This window comes from Cavia porcellus, unplaced genomic scaffold, assembly GCF_034190915.1.
Source record: "Cavia porcellus strain 051 isolate PalLab524CR breed Dunkin Hartley unplaced genomic scaffold, mCavPor4.1 scaffold_21, whole genome shotgun sequence".
In the NCBI taxonomy this organism is placed as follows: Eukaryota; Metazoa; Chordata; class Mammalia; order Rodentia; family Caviidae; genus Cavia; species Cavia porcellus.
In genome coordinates this window covers 35,091,449-35,117,252 of record NW_026947504.1, presented here as the reverse complement: position 1 = coordinate 35,117,252, position 25,804 = coordinate 35,091,449, and the positions used below count along the sequence as shown (strand labels likewise).

The following is a 25,804-nucleotide window of genomic DNA, read 5'->3' as shown; positions in this document are numbered from 1 at the left end:
GGGATATTTTTACAACACACTGTGCATCTCAGACATTTTTTTCTTATTTATCACCCTAATAAACATCCGTGGGAGACTTGAAGAGTAATGTCCTGCGGAGATAAGATTTGAATTAAGATTATTTACAGAGTTACTAATTTTGACAGGGAACTGTGGATTGTTTCCCCCGCCCTGGGTCTTTTTGTCCTAAGAGGTCCCCCCCACCCCGCTGCCTCCCACCCCAGTGCTAGGATCCAATGGGCTGCTGTCTCTGCTTTTGCAGAGAAATTCTGATCCATTTATTGGGTTGTTTTATGTTTTGCTAATATTGTTCCAATAAACTGGGATTTGGTGGGGTAACAAGAGCCATTACAAACAGTTATGATTCTAATGCTTTGCAGATTCTGATGATTTCTACAAGCAGCCCATCACCATGGAAGATCTAATTTCTTACAGTTTTCAAGTGGCCCGAGGCATGGAGTTTTTGTCTTCCAGAAAGGTCAGCTTATCTCTTTACTATTTTTCTTCTTTTAAAAAAAATATCAGGGATAAGGAGAGGTTTTAACATTTTTCGTTTGATATCTAACACTTACTTTTAACTGATACATTAAAATTTGTACACGTGATGGAGTATGTTCCCATACATTGCATAATGTTTAAATGAGGTTTTATACATATTAATTTTCTCAAATAGTATCATGTATGGTCAAAAGTTTCAGAATCCTTTCCTCTGCTGTTTTTCCTTTTCACCTAGACCTAATCTTGTGCTCTAAATCCACTTTTCCTAGTAGTTGGATTTACCTGTGTTTTTAAACATGGACTGAAACATGGCCACAAAAAGTTCCTTAATTTGCCCAAGTGTGACAAGCTTTCAGAATGATGAGCCCAGGGAACCAGTGGGTAGCACTTAATTCTAGAGGAGAATCTCACCAGATCTGGACTAGACAAACCCCGCAACCTTCTCCACAGTGCCCTCCGGCATGTTTTAAAACAGTCTGGAATCTTAGAGGACCTGAATTTACAGGACAGCCGTCAGTACCTTCCTGTGGGCTTCCCACAAAACCTCTGCTGGTCAGACATCTGATGCTGCCCCTCAGAATACCGCCGGGAAGTTTTACTCCATGGGGAAATTCACACTGTCAACTTGGTTGACCAGGAAGCCACATGGAGAACAGGGGCCGGGGGATTCAGAGCGTTTCTGAACTTTGGGGCCTCAAAGGACCCACGTCTTTAAAGATGGGCTTCACATTTACGGTAACACCAGGCGTGACGGGAGTCACTTCCTTCACTGCATGTGAAATGGGTCCTCAAATTGAGAACGATGACACCAAGCAGGCACAGGAAACTAGTCGGTTTGATTAAGGAAGCGTGTTGATTATGCAACTGTTTTATTATAGTGCATTCACCGAGACCTGGCCGCGCGAAACATCCTTCTATCTGAGAACAATGTGGTGAAGATTTGTGATTTTGGCCTGGCCCGGGATATTTATAAAAACCCCGATTATGTGAGAAAAGGAGATGTAAGTCACCTTGGGATTTGTTTGACCCATTTGTGCCCTATCACTTTAATTTCGTCAGCAGTAGTGCCCAAAACCTCTGACATGAAGACAAGCAATCAAGGAATTTCTAGTGGACAGCCCTCTGTGGCCTCAGAAAGGACACTGCCTCCTGGTTGTTTTTCTCCAAGCCCCGGCCTGGTATCTGTCCCTCGGGCACTGGTGCCCCTGACTTGCTAGCCTGAGACTGTTCGGTGGGGCCCGGGGAGAGTGTATCCTACCCTGTGCTCCTGTGGGAGTTCTTGTGCCACTGACATGGACAGCCTGGACTCTGTCCCTCACATAAACCCGGGTGATTGATTGCACAGGTGCACGTAGCTCCGGAAAGGGTGGAGGGGGAAGGGGACTATCTTGCTGGGAGGAAATTGTTTACCTCTGTGCGCGCTTTCCTTGTCTAGCATCTCCCTGCTGGCTCACGCTGGCCTCTCTTCCCCATTTTGTTTTTGAACACAGTGTTATTTGTCACTTAGTGGGTGACTTCCTGTGTCCTCTTGCTCTGGCCTCTACCCCGACGCATCCATTTGTGTCTGGGCTCTGAGGATTGTTCCACAGCACTTCTTAAGCTTTCCTGAGCATCACCCAGAAGGGTCCCCAAGTGCAGTCCGCTGCTGCCCGCCCCTCCCGCCCCCAGCCTCCCCGACTTAGTAAGTCTTGGCTGAAACCCCAGACACGGCTTCAAGATCTGCTGTTCCACAGTCATTTTTGATAAAAGGGGGAAAAAGCCCACAAAACTTTCCTTGGAGCCCTGGTTCACTCTGATGGTATCTGCCTGTTTTGGTCTGCCCCGCTTCTACCCATTTGTCTCTCCCATCCACTCCCTGCCTCTGCCCCTTCCTTTTTCTCCTTCTGTCTCTCTTACCCCACATTTCCTGCCCGTCCGCATCCCAGCTCCCAGCAAACTCACTGAGCTTCCTGCTATCTGGAGGAAAAGTACACTTTGTCTCTATGAAAACCAGACCTATCCTCCCCTAGGTGCTATACACTTAAACGTGCACACATCCTGAATCTGTTCCTTTCTGATCCTTTGCCTGCCCTAGTCAATAAATGGGGTGGGGGTAGGGTTACTGGACAAGGAACTGGGGGCCTTCTGAGCTGGGCATGTGTTCTCCCGTGAAGTTACACCCTTTTTTCCCAAACAGTAACTTAAAATTCTGTCTTCTTTAAGAATGTCTCAAAATTCTTAGGAAAAATTTTGTGAAGTTACCACCAATTTCTAGATGTCTACTAATTCAGGTCCCTCCCTAGCCCTAAGTGCTCCTATGAAATTTAGGCTTTTTCGAGGTGAAGATTTGTTTCTGAGCTATGGAGTTAGGATATACGGGGTACCCTGGAGGGGTACCCTAACCATGCACTGCCACTGGAGGGTCAGTGTGGCGCATGGTGCTCTCCTGAAGGACACTCCATGTCCTACGAGTCAGGAAACCGTAGCTGCTCTAAAGAAGCATGCTGGGCCATGTGTCATGGGATAGGTGACCCGCAGGCACTGGGATCGGGTGTGTTTTATTTTCTGCTCAAGGCACCTTTGCCCTCTTCTAGACTCGACTTCCTCTGAAATGGATGGCTCCTGAATCCATCTTTGACAAGATCTATAGCACCAAGAGTGACGTGTGGTCCTATGGGGTGTTGCTGTGGGAAATCTTCTCTCTAGGTAAATTTGAGGGTGGGAAGGGTGTCAGACGCCCGCCTCTGACATTAGCACATCATGACAGTCAGCACACTCATTTGCACGGGTGATCCTGCCCACAGCACTGTGCATGGTGGGTTTCTAGAAGCCTGGCTCAAGGCCCTGCCCTCAGAGCTGTGCACACAGCAGACCACATCTCCTCACAGAAAACAGTGACAATATACGGCCTCCCGAACGTGCATTCTAGCCAAGAGTCTGCTGGGCTTTGCCAAAAGTTTGACTTTTACAGCAAATAAAAGTCACCTAGTAACATCCCTGGTTTCCTGTAATGTGCAAAAATCATTCCCCTGCTTTTGAGGACAGGCACCTGTTGCTTCCAGTCTTTGAAAGCAGCTTGGCGGCCACAGTGGCCCTACAGTAGTACAGTGCCAGCATTCACATGTCCCAGCTGTTTCCTACCCGCAGCCATGACTAGAAAGTACAGGCTGAGAGGAGCAGGTGTGAGCGCCGCCCCTGCCAGTCAGGGATGTCCCTATAAGCAGCAATCGCAGGGAAGTCAGGAGCTGGTCTGGCTGGCAAAGGGCAAAGTGAGGGCCCTCTGGCCCCCTCTGCTCTGTAGGCTCCCGAGCACAGGCAGCCCCTGGCACACACCATTCAACCCTGTCCTGTCCCTTAGGCCTGTCATAGTGGCTGGGGACTGCAAGAACTGAATCCTCCTCACTGAAGTACCAGTGAGCTACAAGAAGCCTTGCCCCAGCCCTTGGGCTTTATTTTAGACTTCATTTTAATTTTTTTGCAGTGTTAGGGGCTCTAGCCCATGGGCATTCTACCCCTGAGCCAAGTCTCCACTCTCCTCCCCCCACTTTTTTTTTACTTTTGAGGTAAATGTCTTTAAATTGCTTTGATGGGACTGAACTCTGGATCCTCCTCCCTCAGCCTCTGAGAGTGCTGGGATTATAGATGTGTACCACCCAGGACGGCTTCCATCTGCTTTTTAAAAAGAGATCTTGGGCTAGGGATTTTGCTCAGCAGCATAAGCACCTGCCTTGCAAGCCCATGGTCTTGAGTTCGATCTCTGGCACCGATAAAATAATAATAATAAAAAATAAAAAGAGATCTTTAACCCAAGCGATGAATCTCTAAGGACGGGTTTTCCTTAGAGCTCCTTTAAGGGACAAGGTGGGGACCCTTTAGATTGCCCCTTTCCCTGCAGTCAGACTTGGGCCTGGCCTTCGGTCACTAGTGACCCAACCATGCAGGACCGGCCATCCGAGTGTGCATCCCTGGCAAGGACTCATGAGCTCCTCTGCGGGTGGACCTACTCTGAGGTCCACTTTGTCACTAGGGATTTATTAGTAAAATACTGCTTTAAAGGGAGGAAACAAACACTGAACTGCTCCCAGTCTTGCGAACCTGGAAACCATAACCTGCCTGTTTTCCCACGCTGTCCCCCACAGGTGGGTCTCCGTACCCAGGAGTGCAGATGGATGAGGACTTCTGCAGTCGTCTGAAGGAAGGCATGAGAATGAGGGCCCCTGAGTACGCAACCCCTGAAATGTGAGTCCTGCTCCTCCCCGCCCAGCTGCCTCCCTCCAGGGTCCCTTCCAGCGGTGGCTGTGTTGACCTGCAAACCCCAGCCTTGGAAGAGGCAGGCACCTCCTTTCTCCAGGGATTCCACTCTCAGCCTGCTGGGCCCAGCTGTGCTGGGAGTGTTTTCCTGCAGTGGGATGTGTTGTCCTTGGTCCACCCCTACCTGTTTCCTCTGCTGACCACTGACATGACTCTTCAAGGCCTCTTGCTGGGAGCTGGAGTTAAGATTCAGTTCCCAGGTCTAAATCCTGGCACAAGGAACAGACCGCCCAGGCACTGAATGCAAGATCTTGGCCTCATTCCTCAGGGGGAGTCTAATAAGCTAAAGCACTCCGGGGCTGAGGTCTCTCAGTGCTACTGATCAGCGCTCCGGGCCATACCACCTGGGCTTGGTTTGGACTACAGGGCAGGAGAGGAGGAAGGCACAGCGGACTTCCTGGCTGGAGCTGTGATCACATGCCACAGAAGTTTACGCAGTCAGTACCCCCTCAGAGGCCTTTAGGAACAGGACCAGCTACTCTCTGGAAATGCCCCAAGCAGATGGCTTCTTCAGGTGCCTCCCCCCTCTGCCATCTGTGCCTCCCCACGGCCAGGCCGTCCTTCTCCGTGGGTGAACGCACTTGCTCGCCTCCTCGGGCCACTGTCTTCCTGAGGCACTGTGTGTGTTTTGCACTCTGAGGTTCAGGCAGGAATGTGATGACACTTGCAGTTCTCAGAGCTGCTGACAAGGACTTGGGCCTCGCTGAGAGGCACCACCTTTCCTGAACTGGCGGGCAGCTCTCCCCCTCCCACCCACACAATGGGGTCCTCGGGGGCCAGGATGGCCTCTGAGGAGGAGCCGGGGCAGTGAAGGAAGTGTGGGCCCGGCCAAAGGCCACGCTGCCTTTCCTTCAGCATCTCAAGACAAAGCTAGGTCAGACCCCAGGCAGCTGCTGGGTGAGTGGGACAGAGGACTCGGGAGTCAAGGCGTGGCCAGGACAGCCTGCAGGCAGGCACAGGCAGGGACTGTTCTTGTCCTCTGGCATACAGTCCTCTTCAAGGAAGCCCAGGGAGCTGTGGTGTGGCCTCTTTCTGAGAGCTGGGTGAGGGCTGCAGAATGCTGCAGACCTCAGGGCTTTTTACTTGCTTGATTTCTTCAGCTTGAAGATAGGGGCCACACAAGAGGGGTGGTGTGAAATGAGGCAGCTTTGCACTTGACAGTTCTCCACACACTTCCCCGTGTGGAGGGTCTCTTTTTTTTTTTTTTTTTTGGTCTTTTTTGTTTTTTTATCGGTACCAGAGATCGAACTCATGACCGCCTGCTTGCAAGGCAGGCGCTTATGCCGCTGAGCTAAATCCCCAGCCCCCTCCAACAGGGTCTCTTGTGACAGTCCCACAGCCTTGAGCATCAGTGCGACTGCAGTCTGAATCCAACAAATATCACAGCTAAGACTCTCTGAACAAAGCTCTCAGCAGAGTGGCAGGGGAGACAAATTTGGAACCCAGTCCCGCAGGCTGAACGCAGAGGTTGTTAAGTTAGGATTCTCCCCCGCATCCCCCAGAAGATCTGATTCTCTGATACCCCATGCTTATGTTCTTGTAGTTCTCATAGAACCTGAAAATCATCACTAAGTATGATTGTAATTTCTACATGCATTTATTTACTAAGCGGTTATTTAGTGCCCATCAGCGCCAGACCCTTTATTGCATAGTAATATACCTGACGCCGATGAGAATGCTGTAAAGCTCTATTTTGCAATGAGAACACTTGAGACACCAAACACCGCAGTGAGCCAGCCAAGGCCACACTGCTGAGCAGTTAGATGACTTGGTCTGAGTCGTCAGCAACACCCTCCTGACATCTCCAGGGGCAGCTGCAGTTCTCAGCCAGGCTCTGATTTAAAACAACTCTGGAGAGATGAAGCCACTGGGCTTTGGACTAAAGCCTTCCCTGAATTTTAGCAAACATGGAGGTCTTTGCACAAACCACCCCTGAGCCTCATTCAAGTGAACAGATCCTCAGCTGCAGAGAAATAAGTATCAGAAATCTTGAAAGTTTTCCTCTGTAGGCGAGAACTGGAGCCTCCAGCTGCTTAGGCTGGCTCTGAGAGCTGAGGAAGTATCTCCGTGTTTGCTCATCAGTAGGAAAGTCTGGGGAGGACAAAAGTGCAGCTTCTCAGAACTGGGAGTCAGTGACCTGACCTGTGCTAAAGTGGTACACATTGGGAGTCAGAGTGATAGCTTGGAAAGGAAACTCTTCCCACCGTGGTTCCCTCACGTCAGCTCGGGTGCAACTGGCATCACTTTACATTATTAAACCTGTTCAGTGGTGGAAGCCTGCATAACACTGAGTCAAGACATTGTTCCCTTGTCCAGAACCTGTTTAATCAGATGCCTTTTAAAAAGTGAAAAAGCAATGAACGTTTGCTGAGCTGATTCTCTTGCATTGTAGCCCAGAGGAGTAGACTCCAGAAATCAGCAGCCACACATGAAACTAGCAGAGAGCAGGTGGTTGCAGGTGGTCCCTGTGGCTGGCTTCCTCTGAGGAGATAGAGGGCATCCTCCCAAATAGCTGCTCACTTCTGTTTACCTTGAGCTGCTGCTGCTGCTGGATTGCAGCCCAGATCCTTTGTTGGAGGGAAGCTGCTCCCTGCTCCCCAGGCACAGACTCCTTGCTGCTCCCCAATTCACACCTTCCCTGCTTTAATTTTTTAAGGTGTTGAGCATGAAACCCCAGGCCTTGCTCATGAGAGGCAAGTGCTCTCCCACTGAGCTTCAGTCCCAGCTCTTTTGCCCCTTTTTTAGATTATCTGGGTGTGCATTTAACATCCTTGCACCTGCCTCCAGACGCTTGTCTGTTGCTGGAGACTAAAGCCTTGAGGCCCGGGGCTTGTGTGTGTGGTAAGGCAGAAGCAGCTGGGCTGCCATGGCCAGGCCACCTTGGGGAGGCCCCTCATATCTTTCTCTGGTGAACACCTGTCTCTGGAATATATATTTTTGTACCTACAGTGTATTAGGGAAACGTGTAAACTTACCTTACAATGAAATCCATGTTGGATTGTGCAGACCATGTGGCTTGCTGTTGTTTCTGTCCACTGGTGGCTAGAAGGCTGGCTGTGGAAGGCTGATGACCAGTTCTAGCAGCACCCAAGAGCAAGTGCCTCGAGGCTTTAGTCAGCAGGACTACTTCTCAGGGGTAGTTGTAGCTTGGATGCCGAACCAGCCGTCCTCTGCCTTCTCAGAAAGCAGGGACAGAAGCCCAGAGTTAACAGTTAGGGTTCCCTCGCTCTTTCCTGTCTTCAATTTCTATAACCTGTGGCCCAGTGCAGTGATGACAAAGGCCAAGCATCACCCTGACGGCTCTCAGAACCAGCTGATGTCTGCCACTGTCTCTGTGAATTGAGGGAAGCAGGTACAAAGAACTCCGGAATTGTCTTCTAAGAAGAGTCTTAGCCCACAGGTTTGGAGCAGGATTAAGGAAAGGGGTCATGAAGATCAGATGCCTGAATTGCTGATTCTCTTATCTTTGTACCATCTCTACAAGCTCCTGTCCCCTAATCAAAGATGTAGGGCATATGTTTGTCAGGTGCTTATCGGAAGTTAAAGCCCAGATCCCACCAGAAAGCTTTCTCTTAAAGACTAGAGCCATGGAAGATGTCTGGAGACCATATGGTGCCTTAGAAGCCTTGGTATCTAGAATTGTATCCTTGTTTATACCAGAACCTTGGGACAAACTCACCTGGGATATGTTGCTTGGCCTCTCAGAATTAGTTACTGAATGACACTTTTTGTTGTGAAGGCTTGGCAACACTGAAAGACAAGGTACAAAGTAGGCCGATGACGTTATGACTTCCTGATGGGTGACAATGCTGCTGAGCCATCTGGAGGACCTCCGTTCAGATGCTACCAATAGCAGCCGTGTGTTTCTGCCAAGCAACTGGCGGGTTCTAATTTCTGTCTTGTGTAAATCATAAAATCGATTGTTCCTCCTTTTTACCAGCTGCCAGGAAGGAGCGAGCAGCTAACGTCAAGGAAGTCCTCAGAATCCTGATACCAAGTTTTTCATGTTAACTTTACCCATAGCATCTCCTTTTTTTTTCTTGTCTTCATCTTCCTCCAGCTACTTCTCTTCTTAAGCCTTCTATAGTCTTACCATCTTTGCCAGCTTCTGTATATGGGTTGGAATAAAATAGGAGTATCAGGAGTTGCGGCTGTGATATGAAGCCAGCCATCTAACAATTGGCAGGCAGGGTAGGATGTGTGCCACAGAGCCTCGAGCCTTTGCTAACCTCACCCAGCTCCCTTACAAGTAACATCTGCAGTGCTGAAGAATTCAGGAAGGAGCTGAGCTCTCTTCCCAGAGACCGATGTGACTTCCATCAGCAGACACTGAGTCCTGGCATGCCAGATCCTACACTGGGTGAAGGGTATGGAGAGGAGTTCCAGGCCACTTAGTGATTCTTCGCTGATTCTGATCCAGTCCCAAAGCCTTAGTCTAATCAGATTTTGATCTGTTTCAGTCAGATCAAAAAGCTCTTCAGAATATCCAAAAGAGACAATGTCCATGAACAGCATGAACAACCCAAAAAGAATGAGTCCTTAATCCCCTGTATGGCGACCTCTGACACATTTTTTGTAGGAACAGGAATAGGTATAGACCTCCACTTTGTGCAGACATGACCAAGAAGGGTGCCCAATACCTTTTAAAGCAGAAGTGTCTTTATTTACTTTTATATTTGCTGAAGCAAAATACTCAACACCTAAAGTTATAGGAGGAAAGGTTAATTTGGCTCACACTGTGTAGATATTTCAGTCTGTAATTGGCTGGCTCCAAGAAAGGGCAGCAGGGCAGAGGGGCATGGCAGAGAGCAACAGTCCACAGAAATAGGCAGACGAGAGCACATCAGCCCTCTTTTTGCCCCTTGTATTTTATGCACGCTACCTGCCCTAAGGTGGTGTACACTCTCACCCTTAATTGGTCAGAACTATGTCAGACCAATCAGTGGAATGATTTATAATTACACACACTGTAGATCCAGCCTTCTCTGAAAAGCTCTTGCTGTGACTGCATGAGGCTTTGGGGGGACATTTGGATACAACCCATAACAAGAAGCATCAAAGAGGAATCCTATTGATGTTGGAATCCCAAGACAAGATTTGGCCCCTGTAATATTAAGACAGATGTTTCAGATCTGAAAGCCCAGTCCATACTTTTGCCTCAGTGGAGGCAAGAGCTAGAGCTTAGAAATGCTGAATAAAGTGCATAAGCGCCTGCTTTGCAAGCAGGCAGTCATGAGTTCGATTCCCGGTACCGATAAAAAGGAAAAAGACAAAAAAAAAAAAAAAAGCTGAATAAAAAACAACCAGCCACACACAGCAACCGAGCACACGGAACAAGGACCTAATCTGACTGTGTAGACCTCTCCTTTGGGAAGTGACATGGGTCAGGTCCCCAGGGCCTTCTCCACCTGTCTTAATTTGCACAGCCTAACCAGGGAACTGTGAGGTCTTAGAAATACCATGAACTTCTTGAAAAACCAGCTCAAACCTGCTTTACAACAACCCAAGGATGAAATGAGTACCACAAACTCTGCCCCTTGCTTTTTTGCATCTGTACTTAACTTTGAGGACGCTGTTCTGCTTTGAAAGTGAGTGGAATCATGTTCCTTTTCACACACAACAGCAGCAGACAGTGCCACTTCCTTTCCAAGCACCTCTGCTGGACCACAGGACTCATTCCTTCCACTCTGCAGAAGCTACAGGCACCCAGAGGTCTTGGGTCTGTGAGCTGTGGAGGGCTTTTTTGTTCAGCCACCTGGGGGGGGGCACTATGTTTTCCATAACTGGCAGTACTTGGCCCAAACAGCCCCTTCTGTGTTGGTGATACAGACCCAAACCTAAAATGAAGCCGTGGCCCGTATCATCAAAAGCATGATCCATATATATGCAAGCTGACACCCTTACTTTTCATGGCCAGTCTGTGTAAATATTAGCAGTCTCCAGCTCTTTCTATGTGCTTCTCCCCAACAGCTATCAGATCATGTTGGACTGCTGGCACAAAGACCCAAAGGAAAGGCCACGATTTGCAGAACTTGTGGAAAAACTAGGTGATTTGCTTCAAGCCAATGTGCAACAGGTAAAACTGAAATTATGCAGAATTATCAAAGACCACATGCCGGGGAGCGGGAAGTAAAAAAAAAAAAAAAAGACCACATGCCTTTGAATGTAAGCCAAGGGGATTTGTTAATTTTCAGGGTACTAGTAGGGACGATCACCAATAAAGTGTGTGTGTGTGTGTGTGTGTGTGTGTGTGTGTGTGTGTGTTGTGCAGAGTTACCTTCACAAAACACAAGTTTGAGCAAATGACAGTTGAAGTTGATATAATGCTCCACGGAAATTGAAGTAGAAATTTCTATAATTAGCACTCCATCTTTGGTATTTCAGGATGGTAAGGACTATATCCCACTGAACGCCATACTGACAGGAAACAGTGGGTTTGCATACTCAGCTCCGGCCTTCACTGAAGACTTTTTCAAGGATAGTATTTCAGCTCCAACATTTAATTCTGGAAGCTCGGATGATGTCAGGTAAGATTTCTTTTCCCATCTTTCTATTATAGGTTGTTCTCACACACACATACACAGAGCGGAGGAGAGAGGTAGAGAGAGAAGGAAAGGGAGAGGAAGAGGGAGAGGGAAAAAGAGAGAGAGGAAAGCAGGGAGGAAAGGAACAAGGAAAAGAGAATTGGGTAATGATCAGCCATATGCTGACCTCCTAAATTCAACCACTGTTAACATTTTGCGCTATTGTATCTGTATATTCTATATTTTCGTGGAGTTTGTCTTTTTCTGAACCATTTTAAAGAGGGCTTACAGAATTCTAACCTTTTCTTCAAAAACCTTTTTCGGTATATACCTCATAAAAAGTAAACTTTTCTGTATAACCACACCAAAAATTATCACATCAAAGAAATTTCATATTATCATCTCATAGTCAAATTTTCATAATTTCTCTCAAGTGTATTTTATACATTTCTTTTAAAAAGCAGGATCCAATCAAGAACAATACCTTTTCCTCCATTTCTTTAGTCTTCCAAAGCTATCCTCCATTTCTTTCCTTGATCTTAACTTTTTGATTAAACTTTAAAGCTACACACACAAACAGAACTGCCCTCCCCAAACTAATACATCCTCCCTCATCATAAAGGAGCTCGGAAAAAGGCAAAGGAAGAAATATTTATTGAGAACCTCAGGCAGCTAGTGAGCTGTGCCCATAGTTACACACGTATTAAACGCGTCCAGTCTGTGGCCCCATGCTGCACTAAGCTGTCTGCGTGAATCAGCTGGTTTTATGCTCAGAACAATCCTGTGGTATGCATATTACTTCTGTTAGGCAAATGGAGATATCAGCCTTCAAAGAGGTGAAGTCATCAAAACTTTGAGGCCAGAAAATGGCACAAGAGTTTCTAAACCAGGAGTGCTGACCCTACTAGGCCCTTTTCAGACTGTCCTGGGGGCCTTTCACCTTGCTTATCAGCAGCCTTGGGGCCTTGACTTCAGTTCGGCCACCCAGGCACAGGGAACAGTTGCAACAGTCAGGATATAGCGATAGCCACCCAGGACAGGCTTTGAAGAACTCAGCCGTCAGTCCAGACCCGGGATGGGTGACTGGTCGATGTCACTGCTCACACAGCTCACAGCCAGCCGGGGAGGCCAAAGCAGATGGCTCATCTGTTTTCAAAGAGAAACACTCACTTGGAGCAAATACCTTAGCACGGCCCAGCTGGGTTAGAGATGAGGGAGAGGAGCAAAAGGTCAAAGTAGTATGGCCTCCCTTCCCCAGTGTTAGCCTCGGCCCACTGAGCTAAGAAGTTGAGTCTTGTAGAGGGCAATGACTATCCGACTGAGGAATCTGATAAGTAGTGGTTCTGCCTGTGAGCAGTTAGCTAGTGGATAGCCCTGACAGTCTTCCTGATAGGTCATCAATGCAAATCAGCAGTTGGTGATAGAGAAATCATGCAGCTATGACTGGACTCTCCCGATCTGTATTTACAGGGCAGAACATATGAGAGTGGCTCTTGCACTCAATCATGCACTGAAGCCAGCTATGAACCCTGATGGATCATTCTATTTGTCACCCTACACCCTTTCAGGAAGTAGACAGCTATAAGTGACAAGTTCATAGCATTTGATACATAAGCATCATTTTTCCCCTTTGTGTAACAGAACATTCAGGTCAGATAATGCTGCAGGTCTCTCGTAGGCTCAGCATTTTCTGATTTCAAAATGGCTCACAATGGATTTTTTCAGGGGGTGGTGGTTGCTGAAAACTGTAGATTATGAACTGACACCATGTGCGAAAGTGGATTACTGTGAGGGTTGCCCAGGGACATGATGCAAAGGATGAGCCACAGGACCACTGGCATTGTGGTTCCTCTTAGCCTGGGATACAGGGTGGATGCTCTCCTCATTAATCAGCGCTGCATCTATTTTCCTGTTATGATTCTTCTTCTTGCTTCTTCATTAGATACGTAAATGCTTTAAAATTCATGAGTCTGGAAAGAATCAAAACCTTTGAAGAACTTTCACCAAATACCACCTCCATGTTTAACGTAAGTCGTGACATTAAACTTCTTAGCACACCTTGGTAGAACAGTTTTGCTGACTCCAAACCCCACCTCCTAGAGTAGCTCTTGGTCAGTGAGAGCCATTAATCAGTGGTGACAGTGTCAAGGGGACCAACAATCAGATTTAGCTATGAAAAGCTCATTGGAAAGCGGAATTCCACTCTCTGAAGATGGCCAAAGATTACTCCAGGACCTGCGTCTTGCCTGTGGAAATTTAGTTGGGGCCTGCCCCTTGCCTGTGGGAATTCAGTTTAGGAAATTTCACTGTGTAGTTTGAGCTTCTTGGTTGTCCCTGATGCTAGCTGCTTCCAAAATAGTAGTAGCACTCCTGGTTCAGAGGAGTGCTCTGCACCTCTTGGTGCAGCAGAGGCCCTGTGCTGTAGCAGCCTGGAGGCACAAGCCCACCTAGGTTCTAGGCATTGCCCCTTGAGGTGCTGCAGGCTGAACACCTGTGTCCTTGCTCAGACACTGCAGGAGAAAGGAATCAGCACAGCCTGGCAAACAGGAGCCTCCACCTGCTCTTCTCTTTAAAGCTTTAAATGGGGGGAGGGTTGAGGGAAGAAGGGGAGAGGAAGACTGGGCAGGAAATCATTTTAGGTATGGCAGACACTGGTACTAAGTGTGATTTCCAGACAAGTATGGTACCACAATGCAGGCGCAGGTCAGAAACAAGTACCCACCCGTACCTAGCCAGTCAGTTACCACCTTGTCACAGATGCCCTGGGGATTCCTGTGTACCCTTTAGTTAAATGCTGGTGATGACCATGTCATGGAGGTGACCTAGAGGACCAACTCCAATGTAGGGGTGATCACTACAATTAGTATAGCCTTGAAACAAGAAGAGTTAACTTTAAAAACCACCAGAACCTTCTCATAGGCACATCAGACAGAGGGATATGATACTTTAAATACATTTAAATTATAAGTTGCAGAATGCAGAGATAAAGTAGAAATTTTGTTTTGCTGCTTAGTGGTACACTGGTTCAAGTCTAAGAAACAATATTGAGGATTCCACAGCCTTAACAATAAGCTAAAAAGGCGGTAAATTATGACAGCTTTCTCATTTGCTAACGTGCTTGCTAATAATTAAAAAGTGAGTCCAGCCCAGTCAGAGCCTCCAAGGGAAGCATACTTTGGTATGAAATCTGCTTACAGAAACATGCTGAATTTACAGTAACGAAGAGTTGACATAAAACTTAGTGGTAAAGATGACTCAACCAAGACGTGATTGCTGGAAAACATGACCAAGGGGTGGCCTCAAAATTCCATAGAATCTTCAAGAAAAAGAAAAGAACCATGTCTTCTTAATTCCTCAGGACTTTTATATATCCTGGCTACCAAATGACCACATATCCACTAGCCAGTCCTCATCTGCCAAAATTCGTTTCCACGTACCGGTGCAATAATTTGTATAAAAGTGTATTATTTACAAGGGCTCTCTGTTTCCCGAAGCTATCTCTGTTTAAATGTACTTAGCCTTCAGGAAGAAGGGCCTCAAAATCACCAGGAGTAGGCAGTACTTGTAACTGACCAAGCTATAAAGCAAATGCTCTGTATCTGTAGGCAGGCACCGAAAAGGAAGAGAGCAGTGCCTGGGTGACGCACGGCCCCTCTGGGCCAGGCCAGCACATAACCTCTCCTTTCTCCACCAGGATTATCGGCTGGACAGCAGCACCCTGTTGGCCTCCCCCTTGCTGAAGCGCTTCACCTGGACTGCAAGCAAACCCAAGTCCTCGCTAAAGATTGAGTAAGCAAGCAGTGCCGTTTCCGTCATCGGCTCGCGCAGGGTGGTGCGGGAGTGTGGGGGAAGATGGCTTGGGGGGTTGGAAGAGGGATATTTAAGGGCTGCTTGCCCTTCTGAACTATGCTGTTCACACATAAGAAGAAAAGCACTTTTATTCCCCAAGGGCAAGAAAGGGGGCATAAAATGCACACCACGATCCCGGGTTTGAGAGGGAAAATCATGCAGAAAATTGCTGCAAATACAGGCTGCACAGAGCCTCAGTGGAAGGATGCCTGGTAAGCCCACCCTGGCAGGTGCAGATGGAGACCAGCTCATAGGAGCCCAAAACAGTGCTCCCAGCATGGTGCCCTGGGCCGACAGGTTTTATTTAGAGGACTCCCAGTACTATCAGACCTAAGGCATGCCGCCTCAAGAATCCAGCTCTTTAAATGAAGGACCTGCTGCTTCCTGTGGGTCCTATTACCCTTTCTCATTTGAAGATTTCTCCCCAAACACCTGGTTTAATCAGCTGATGCCTCCACACTGTTCACTGCTGTCAGAGTTGGGTTCTTTTTTTAAATCCCATTGGCCTTGGCTTCTCTTTGCTGCTCTCCACCTAAGGCTAGTGCCACACTGGGTAAGGCTAGGCCTATTAGATATTCCTTCCTTTCCTGGTTCAAATGCCTACCTTTCTTGTCTCTGGATAAAAGCAGCCATAGATGACACACAAGGAAATAAGCATGGCCACGTTTCTCTAAACATGAACAGGTACACAGTCCAAAAGTACATGAAAAGATGCACAGCATCTTTCGTCATCAGAGTAATGCAAATCAAAAAACCATCATGGGACACCTCTGTACACGCACGAGGACAGGCAGAAGCAGAAAGCCTGTCGGTGAGCAACAGGAGAAATCGGGACTTTCACACACTGCTGGTAGAAATATAAATGGTATGGTCACTTTGGAGAGCAGGCTAACAGTTGCTCAAAAGTTTAACCAGTATCAGTAACCTAGTAGTAATTCCATCTGTAAGTGTACATCCAAGAAAAATAAAAACTTATGTTCACACAGAAACTGGCATACAAATGTTCTTCAGAGCACTGTTCCTAACAGCCAAAAGTAGAAACACCCCAGATGTCCAATGGTTGATGAAAGGGTAATAGGAGGGGGTATATTGGTACAAAAAAGTAGTATTTGTCAATAACAGGTATGAAGTACAGTGTAACATGGATAAGCCCTAAAATACTATGCTAAGTAAAAGATATCCATAAAGTATCATATATTATATGGTTCTTTCATTATAAAATCTCCAGAATAGGCCAATCAGAGAGACACTGGTTGCCTTGGGCTGGGGTCATAGGAGGAAGATAGGTATGGTTTTAAAAATTACAAAATTGTGGTGATGGTTGTACAATTAATGTGTATATTTATTTATTTTTCTTTTTTTTTATCGGTACCAGGGATCAAACTCATGACCACGTGCTTGCAAGGCAGGTGCTTATGCCGCTGAGCTAAATCCCCAGCCCCTAATGTGTATATGTCTAAGAATTCACTACTATAATGAAGTACTTAAGGTCATTAATTTATAGAAAGAAAAGGGTATTTTTGGCTCACAGTTTTAGAAATTGCAGTCCAAGACTAGGCACACCTGTTTGCTTTGAGGCTTTCACTGAGGTATCAGATGGCAATCGTGGGGAGCATGTGATGGTCACCTCATGGCCAGGAAATAAAGAGGAAGGGGCTGGGATCCTGCGGCCCCCTTTAAGGGCACACACTCCGTGACCTAAGGGGCTCCCGGTAGGCCACACCTCCTGGAAGTTGCTCCCATGAGTATACCCTGGGGACCAGGCCTTTATAGATAGGCCTGTGGGAACCATGAACACACAAACTACAGCAATACTAAAAACCACTGACTGGTACACTTCAAATAAATGAACTGTGTAGGATATAAATTATACCTAATGGAACTCTCATTAAAGAGAGACAGACGGTCTGCCTCTGGGCTGCAGTTTATTGAACCATGATCTATATCACAGAATGGTCCAAATCCTTCCAGGAAGTGACATACTCAACCTTCTGGTCAACCAGCAAGATGGGCAAACATCCACATGATTGTTTACTTTTCATATGAACACAAGAACGGCACTAGACTAAGACAGCAGGTCAGAGAATCCAATGAAGGACAGATAAAAGGAGAACCTAGGATAAATGCATGTCAGAAAATGGGTGACTACTTTTTTCCTGATCCCTGTTGAAACTATAAATTGTATCCTCTATTCTGAGACTAAAAGAACATGAAGGTGCCAGACCCATCGGCCCAGTGTGGTTCACAAAGTTCTCTCCTCCCTCCCAGCTACCTTCTTTTGCGGAGGGGGTAGTACCAGCAATGGAACTCAGGACCTTGCGCTTGCCAAGCAGGCACTGTGCCACTTAGCTATATCCCCAACCCTCTCCCAGCTGCTTTTAAACAAACAAAATCAACTGAGTATGAGTGAACAGGAGGAACTCTTCTCTCTCATGTCTCTGAGTCCAGATGTAACATACAGAACCCACCCTAGAGGCTCACTAGTAAACACTGGTAAAACAGAGATCTGTAACTTAAAAAGCTTTCCTTCTAGAACACAAGTATGACAGGGACACAACGGAATTAACCTTTGTGTGTAAGGCTCTTAAATTCTTGAGGCTGTTGTAATAAGTTACCACCGATGTGGTGACTTACATAAAGAAGAGTTTATCCGCTCAAAGTTCTGGAGGCCAGAAGTCTAGAGCCAAGGTGTGTCAGTAGATCCTTGTTCCTTTCAGAGTCTCCGAACAGGAATCCACTCCTTTCCTGTCCCAGCTCTGAGAGCTCCGGGTGTTCTTTGGTTGTGGCTGCATCTCAGCTCCATTGAGGCCATCTCAGTCTAAGCATGGTCACGAGCCTCCCTCTGCCTCCCACGATTGCATCTGGGGGCACATTTAGATATTCAACATAAGTTCCTCCTTTTTAGTTTAATCATACCTTTTGCCATGTAAGATGAAATTTCCATGTTTCTGGGATTTGACATGGACATTTGGTGGAGAGGGGACAGGGGATGTTTTTTAGCTGACATGCAAGCTACTTGACCCAAGAGTTGGGGGAGGAGGCTATATACTTGTTATTTTTCCACCTGGAATTATGGGTTTGTATTATCTAATTATATATTCCACCCCCAGCCACCGGCATGCCTCTATCTGCCCAGTAACACCAAGCTGGTATGAGGCAGGCAGTGTACAATTTTAAAACAAAGACAGTGTGACGGGGACTGAGATAAGGCTCTCTGCCCATTAACTCTCGGACAGGTATTGACAAACACCCCAGTAAGAGAGGGTTTTACTCTTTGCTTTTGGGAAACCCATTCTGCACATCTGATTGTTTTTCTTTTCTCTCTTTAGCTTGCGCGTCACCAGTAAAAGTAAGGAGTCGGGGCTTTCCGATGCCATCGGGCCCAGTTTTTGCTTTTCCAGCTGTGGCCACATCAGATCTGTGCATGACAACTTGGAGCTAGGAAAGGAGGATTTATGCTGCCCTCCACCCCCAGACTACAACTCAGCGGTCTTGTACTCCACCCCACCTGCCTAAGGCTCAACACAAGCCCTATTTTCAGAATACAAGTGTATTTACACCCCAGAAAACTAGCTTTTGACAGTATTACGCATCTATGAGTTTACACCTTTATCTTTGCAGGGAGCAGAGGCAGCTGCTTTTTGTGACTTAATTTTAATATTGCTTTTTTTTTTTTACTAACAAGAATGTAACCCCAGATAGGGAAATAGTGACAAGTGAAGAACACTACTGCTCAGTTTTCATCTGACTCACTGTAGTAAAGAAACCCTTGGTAAGCCCAATGACTCACCTGCTCCAACTCCCGAAGCCTCTGAGCACACAGATCAGAACTCAGGAGAACCCTGGAACAAGGGCAACCAAGGATCATGCGCTGGCCAGGAGTGTAAGACATCTAAGGAGAAGAGCAAGAAAGGAGAGGAAACCTGAGTTGGCCTGGGAAAGACTGAGATGCCTCACGTGGGGTGGGCTGGGGGAGGGCTCTCTGCAACACTATGGCTAGTTCCCCAGTCCTGACCACGGGAGTGGACAGGATAGACAGGGGAACTAAAGCACATCTTACAAGTCTCCCTGTGGGCCTGTGCTGTACCGTCCCTGCACAGGGCATGCTCTGATTGACAGCACCGAGGGTGGGCTTGCCTCGAAGCCCACAGTGGTGGTTCTTCCGGTGGGAACTCAGCCCGAGCTGGGCTGGCTGTGGGGCATGAAGCTCGTTGTTCATAAGAAGCTAAGATCGGTGGACAGTTAGGGCTGCCTACTAGTGGGCTCAAAGTCACGTTTTAAAACGTCAGATTCTATATTAGGTATTAACATATAGACACTTAACTTTTTGCATTATCCGTTTTGTACAGTTAGCTATACAAGGAAGCCAAGGAGAGTGAAAATGCAGTCTTGTAGAGGGCTTTTTCCTGTACCACAATGAGGGTTGATGCAACACAACCCAGTAAGGCAGAGTGAAATTCCATCTGCACAGCCAAAGCAGCTCACCCAATGAACTGGGGCATGCGGCAGAGGCAGTCATGCTTCCTTTTATTTAATGGGGATTCCAGTGTCTCGTGCTAATCTGGAAGGATCTGGAAGAGCATTAATCAGTATCTATTAAGCACTTTATGCTCCTTGGTTTAAAAAAAGGCAATATGTGACATGTAAGGTATTTGCTACAGTTAGGGACTCAAGATACTAATTATGAGCCGTCAGAACAGAACAGCCTCTTGCCACCTGCTTTTCCTCTTGCCTTGGGTCTGAGGATGATCACATTAGGGAGACAGGGTAGAAACAGGGGGACAGGGTAGAAAAGGGCGCCTACACTTCAGCCTCTGCTGGATGCTATCACTGCAAGCTCTGGTCTGTGTGTTTAGGACACATGGACCTGCAGAAGCCACAGCAGATGGGCAACAGTGAGTCGCTGCTTTGGGGAGAGAAGAGCATCCTCCCTCTTGTGCAGGCCACCTAATTCTAGAACCTGAATTCTATTTGCATGGAGGATAGGAGAGTCAGCACACTGCCCAGGGAGACAGTGGGCACGCCATGGTGGCTCCTGGGGATTCGCCAGCCAGAACAGAGTGAGGCAAGCCTGTTCACCAAGCTCTAAATCCAAACTTGGGTAGGGCCAGAAGAGCAAAGGCAAAGCAAAACTTTGTTCTTCTTCCTTCCATGCATAAAAGTTCCTGTGACAACTGGCAATAGTGTAAATCAGGCAATAGACATAACAGACATAAACAGGAAATAAAAGAATGCCCCAATAATTGTCTACTTTTTTTCAGATCAGGTAAGGATCCAGCAATTTATGATAAAAGGAAAATCTCAGCTATGCCATTTTAATAACCTAATTCATATAAGATCTTAGTAAATGCCCTTTTCCAAAGGAGGGGGACAATCTACTTAAGATTCTGTTACTCAGGTTTAAGATGCAGGCTTGTAGACTACTTAAACCCATTTGCAAAAATTAAAAAATGGCCCCATTGGAGCGTTAACATAGAAAAATGGAAGCTTATAGTAATGAATTCAACTGCAGAGGCATTAAAGCAGCACTGAAAATTAAAACACTAACTGATGGTAATGTTAGAACCACTTGCCATTTATGAGATAAATGGTCAGCCCTAACAGAGGACAGGCATCTCCTTCTTGGGTCTGTGCGGTAACCTATGTGGAACTGTGTGGATGCACTGGGACTGAAGTATTATTACAAATCTGTACGTAGTTAGCCCAAGAAATGATGCTCAGACATGAGTTTTAGCCAAGGGGACAAATGTGTCCAAATCCTGAAAAATGCCACTCATATTTTTGAGCAAATGCCGTGTTTCCCAGCCTGTAAGAATGTTAAACACTAAACAGATTCTTACCGCCCCCATCTCAGTTGATTACAGGAGTGCATCTCTGACAGTGGTAGGAGCTATGTGTATATGTGTATGTGTTTGTGTGTTCTGTGCGTAACTATTTAAGGAAACTGGAATTTTAAAGTTACTTTTATATAAATTGAGAATATATGCTACAGATATAAGACATGATTTGGTCATACACTCCTAATCATGATGAATGTATTTCATATACTATCTTCATATATTAAACTTAACTTCCAAAACATTATGTATTTTCTCCTTGATTTGGTTTGTGAAAACAACGGGTCACAAATGTCTCTGGGAGGGGGGAGGATGGATATTCTGAGAGATCGCATTAACTACCAATTATTAAGCACTGCACACACAAAAAATGAGGCAAGTACTCATAAAGAAGGGCACAGAGCTTCCCAGCAGTACTACACAGCGGCTGTTCTAAGCAATCCACTGTTAATAAAGTAAACAAAAACTGTAAATAAAAGTGAAACGAGGAGACTGCCCAGAAAACCAAGCCCTGAAATGAATGAGATCATGAAACAAATGAGGCACACGCAGGTGGAGGTGCCACCTCCACCTGACTGAAGAGAGGCACTTTGCCGTAAACATCATTTCCAACTGATAAACAACTACAGTTACGGGGTATGAGTATGCGTGCACATGTGTATTAGAGGAAAAAGCATAAACCAGAAGAATTTCCCTACGAGAAGTGCTTCCACTAAGGAGTCTTCATGTGGTTTTGACTTACGAAGAGAAATAACTCAGGCAGTAACTGTGAGAGTTGAAGTAGCCAATACCCTGACTTTGCAGCCTGATCAGCCATTTTCTGCCTGATCGCTTCTCTGCCTTGTGGCAAAGATTAAATGTATTTTCTGATAACATCAAAAGGAGTTAGATGAGAGAAACATGCAGGAGAAAATTGGGCGTGCTTTCTCGAGATCAAAGATGAGAAGGGATAAATGCCGAATCTCAGTAAGTTTTGTATTTAACTGAGGGCAGTTTTTTTGTTTGTTTTTAATCTTCAGAGATCTCCAATCCTTTTAAAATACTGGTTTTGTAACATAAGAATAGTCACTCAGGCCAGGTGTGTTGGCGTGTGCCTACAATCCCAGCACTCAGGAGGCTGAGGCAGAGAATTGCTGCAAGTTCGAGGCCAGCCTCAGCTCATGGTGAGCTCAAGAGCAGCCTCAACTGCCTAGTGGAACAGTCTCCAAAAAAAAAAAAAAAGGCGGGGTGGTGGTGATTTATTTGGGCAAATATTTGAAGCACGCTTGAAGAATGAGTGTCGCATCATACTTTCGAAGTTTTCTCATGACTGGAAACTTACAGTACTTTGGGGAATTATTTTTCCCACTCTAGCAAAAGGACAGCATGGTAAGACTTACAGGCTCCTCGGTATTAGACGTGTTACCATTCTGTGTTTCACAAGACAAGAAACACTGAAATAACATCAGGTTCCAGCACAGGGACAGCCAGCTTTCTATGCTGTGAACTAGGAACAAGGAGAAAGAACAAGGAAGAAATGAACCCACAATCCCAACTGGGTACACTTGTCTTCTATCTCTTGATCCGGATAATGGTATACAAGTATGCTCACTGTGAGAGATTACACTCTAGAGCTCTAGATTTATATGCATGCTTCTATGTGTTGATTTATGTTAAAAATTAGTTTTAAAAAATATTACAGTTTCTCATAGCTCCATTGTACGTGGGGAGGGGTTTAATCTTTTTTTTTAAATCAGTACCGGGGATCAAACTCACAACTGCATGCTTGCAAGGCAGGTGCTTATGCTGCTAAACTAAATCCCCAGCCCCAAGGGGCTTAATCTTAATGTATTAACTTTGTATCTGAAATACACCTATCTAGCTGCTCAGCTCCTGCCGTGGTAACTCATCTAGATAAACCATCACAGATTAAAGTGACCTAAGTGGAAACATATCTAAGCCTCTAACTTAGCCAACACCCCAGCCTGGCAGCACAGCACTGGGCTTCTCCTTGTGACCACCGGGCTGCCTGAGAGCTGCGGACACTGGTGTCGCCCAGTACCTTGCGGGAAGACTGGCCTTGCATGGCTCTAGCTCAGGAAAATATCCAAATTTAAAATCCCAGGCATGGTTTCTACTAAATGTTGCTTTTGCACCATCATAAGGTTAAAAACAGTAAGTCAGGGGCTGGGGATTTAGCTCAGCGGCATAAGCACCTGCCTTGCAAGCAGGCGGTCGTAAGTTTGATCCCTGGTACCGATTAAAAAAAAAAAAAAAAAAAAAAAAAACAGTAAGTCAAATCGTTATCAGTCAGGGAATGTTTGTACCACCTCTTTTTCTAACATTTGTTTCAGAAAAACAGAAACAAAAACGGGATGAGCCAACGCTATCCCACATAGTGGAATTTGGGAACACACAAGAGCTACTAACTGCTATGGCTCTGGGTGCTCAATACATGCCACTGGCTGTTCTGAGTTCTTCAGCAGAATAAACTCATTTAATTTCAAAAGCCATCTTGGGGCTGGGGATTTAGCTCAGCAGCATAACTGCCTGCCTTGCAAACAGGCAGTCATGAGTTCGATCCCTGGTATTGACAAAAAAAAAAAAAAAAAAAAAAAAAAAAAGAAAGAAAGAAAGAATTCCCAGTTCAGAAGCCATCTAACAGGCAATGTACCAGCAGCTTATCTTCACTTCAGCGGGAGAGATGAATCAAGAGAACCAAATTCCACCTCACATCTCCCATTGCGTATTCCTATGCACACTTCCCTTAAAGACCAACCCCAAACCACCAGCTCAGATGTCGCTCCTCAACTTACCACTCCCCATACGTCCATTCCTCCAGCCACCTGGCACGGTTTGGACCTCCAGTGTCCTCCAAAGGCTCTGTGCTGAAGGCCTCCCTCCAGCCGGTGGTGCTACGGGGAGGGGCCAAAAGTTGGGGGGGGTGGATGGTGCATCCCAAGGGGCTGCCTTTTGAAGAGCACGTCTTGCCCTCTGAGCCTTTCCCTCTCTCTGCTTCCCAACTACCATGAGGTGAGCAGTTCTGCTCCACTACAGCTTTCCACCAAGGAGAGTCTCCCTCCCCTTGGGCTCGCAGCAATGCAGCCAGCCAGCCAAGGCTGAAACTTCAGGAACCTTTCCTCCTTTAGATCACTTACCTCAGGGATTCTGTCACAGTGATGAAAAGCTACCATTCCGTGGATCATTAAAACATGCTCTTATTTCCCCTACTTCTCTTCCAGGTGCCACTGTCCCTCTTCCCTTTATAACCAAATCTCCTGAATGCACTGGTCACGCTTATTTCCCACTCCTCTCCCCCACGCGTAACCTGCTCGGCCTTGCAATTCAGTGTGACTGGCCTTGCATGGCTCTAGCTCAGAGACACACTGGGACTGCTCATGCGGTCATCAGGGCCTTCACTGCTCAACACAATGGCTGATTCTGCCCCAATCAACCTTGACCCACTAGCCACTTGTCCCTCAAAGGCCTGGACTGTGATTCCAGACATGATGCTTTCTTCCTGGCTTACCGGCTCTTCTGGCTCTTTGGCTCGTTCTACCTCCCTTCTCTGATTTTTGAACACTGTTGTAGGTACCCAAGGTTTGGCTCTTGGAGCTTTTCTCAGTCTATACTAATTCCTATCAAGACCTCAACTAATCACATGGGTTTAAATGGCATCCATAGGATAATTATGTGCATAGACCACGCCCCCCCCACTCCAAATTCACACATGTATGTAGAAACTGACTTTCCCTCTTGATGCTCTTGCAGACTCCATTTTTCTGATGATGCCGGCTTCGATGTCTCATCCCACCTGGCCCTTGGCGGGGCCCACTAAGATCACCTTCCCTAGAATCAGAACTGGCTTGTATAATTCATTTGCAGTGAACAGCATGTGGCATGACTTGGAGGCAGGTCAGAAAAGATCATGCACTTCCTATTTGGCTCTCAGAACAACCTTTTTAACATTCAATTTTGAAGAGCCAGGGACCAGTGTCACTCAAAGCCCAGCACACAGAGACCACCCTTCAAAGTCAGTCTAGCCTCAGTCACTGGAATTCTTCCCAGCTCAAAACCCAAATATGAGCTGGGATAAGCCAAATTCCTGATTTACAGAATCCTCAAGCAGGATAAAATGTCTGTTCTATGCCACTGAGTTCTGTATTAAACAACCAGAACAAATGTGTAAACATCTCAAACAGACTGCAGACCAAGGTGTCAATAGTTTTGCCCCACTTCTCCATCTATCCTCTCCTTCCCCCAAATCCTATTCCTACCAACCTCTTTGAGAATTCCCAAACTTTTAAGAGTCAAGATACCAAAACTTTTAAGTCAAGGGGAGGGAAAGGAGGGGGTGTAAAAACATTAAGTATGTGTACTTGTGTCAACTCTCCATAATGAATACAATCCTTATGTACAGAAAACATGCACTAATAAAAGATTAAAAAATAATCACTTTTCTTTTCCTGGCCCCATGTTCAATGGATTGATACAGCCCTACTGGCCCTAGCTTTAAAATCTATCTAGAATCAAAACACTTATCACCTCTGCCACTCTCCCTGGCCGCGGTCAGCAGCATGTTCACCCAGAGGATGCACAAGCGTCCATCCTGTCTTGCTCCTGCCACCACAGCCACCCTCCCATCTGTTCTCAACGTGGTGGCCAGACTAACCCTTCCCAAGTGCTGCATTATCTTCCTCTTCTGCTTGAAATCTGCCGAGTCCCCTTTCACTGAAGGTAAAGGTCAAAATAATGTAGTCCACAAGACACACACTTCCCCTACCTTTCCATGACCGTTCTGAGGTCACTCCTCCATACTCTGCCCTA

At 46.4% G+C, this 25,804-nt stretch overlaps 1 protein-coding gene across 2 annotated transcripts in view; it reads left to right on the top strand.

Moving 5' to 3' along the window:
• Positions 1 to 21,245, top strand: part of Flt1 (fms related receptor tyrosine kinase 1) — a 166,883-nt gene extending 145,638 nt beyond the window's left edge. For both annotated transcript variants that reach the window (XM_003477257.4, XM_013141002.2), the window contains exons 23-31: positions 381 to 478; positions 1,377 to 1,499; positions 3,072 to 3,183; positions 4,617 to 4,716; positions 10,759 to 10,864; positions 11,173 to 11,315; positions 13,255 to 13,339; positions 15,007 to 15,101; positions 18,491 to 21,245. In XM_003477257.4, the coding sequence (XP_003477305.2) occupies positions 381 to 478; positions 1,377 to 1,499; positions 3,072 to 3,183; positions 4,617 to 4,716; positions 10,759 to 10,864; positions 11,173 to 11,315; positions 13,255 to 13,339; positions 15,007 to 15,101; positions 18,491 to 18,677 (1,049 nt within the window). In that variant the 3' untranslated portion in view covers positions 18,678 to 21,245. The remainder of the gene's footprint in view (positions 1 to 380; positions 479 to 1,376; positions 1,500 to 3,071; positions 3,184 to 4,616; positions 4,717 to 10,758; positions 10,865 to 11,172; positions 11,316 to 13,254; positions 13,340 to 15,006; positions 15,102 to 18,490) is intronic.
• The last annotated feature ends 4,559 nt before the right edge of the window (positions 21,246 to 25,804 follow it).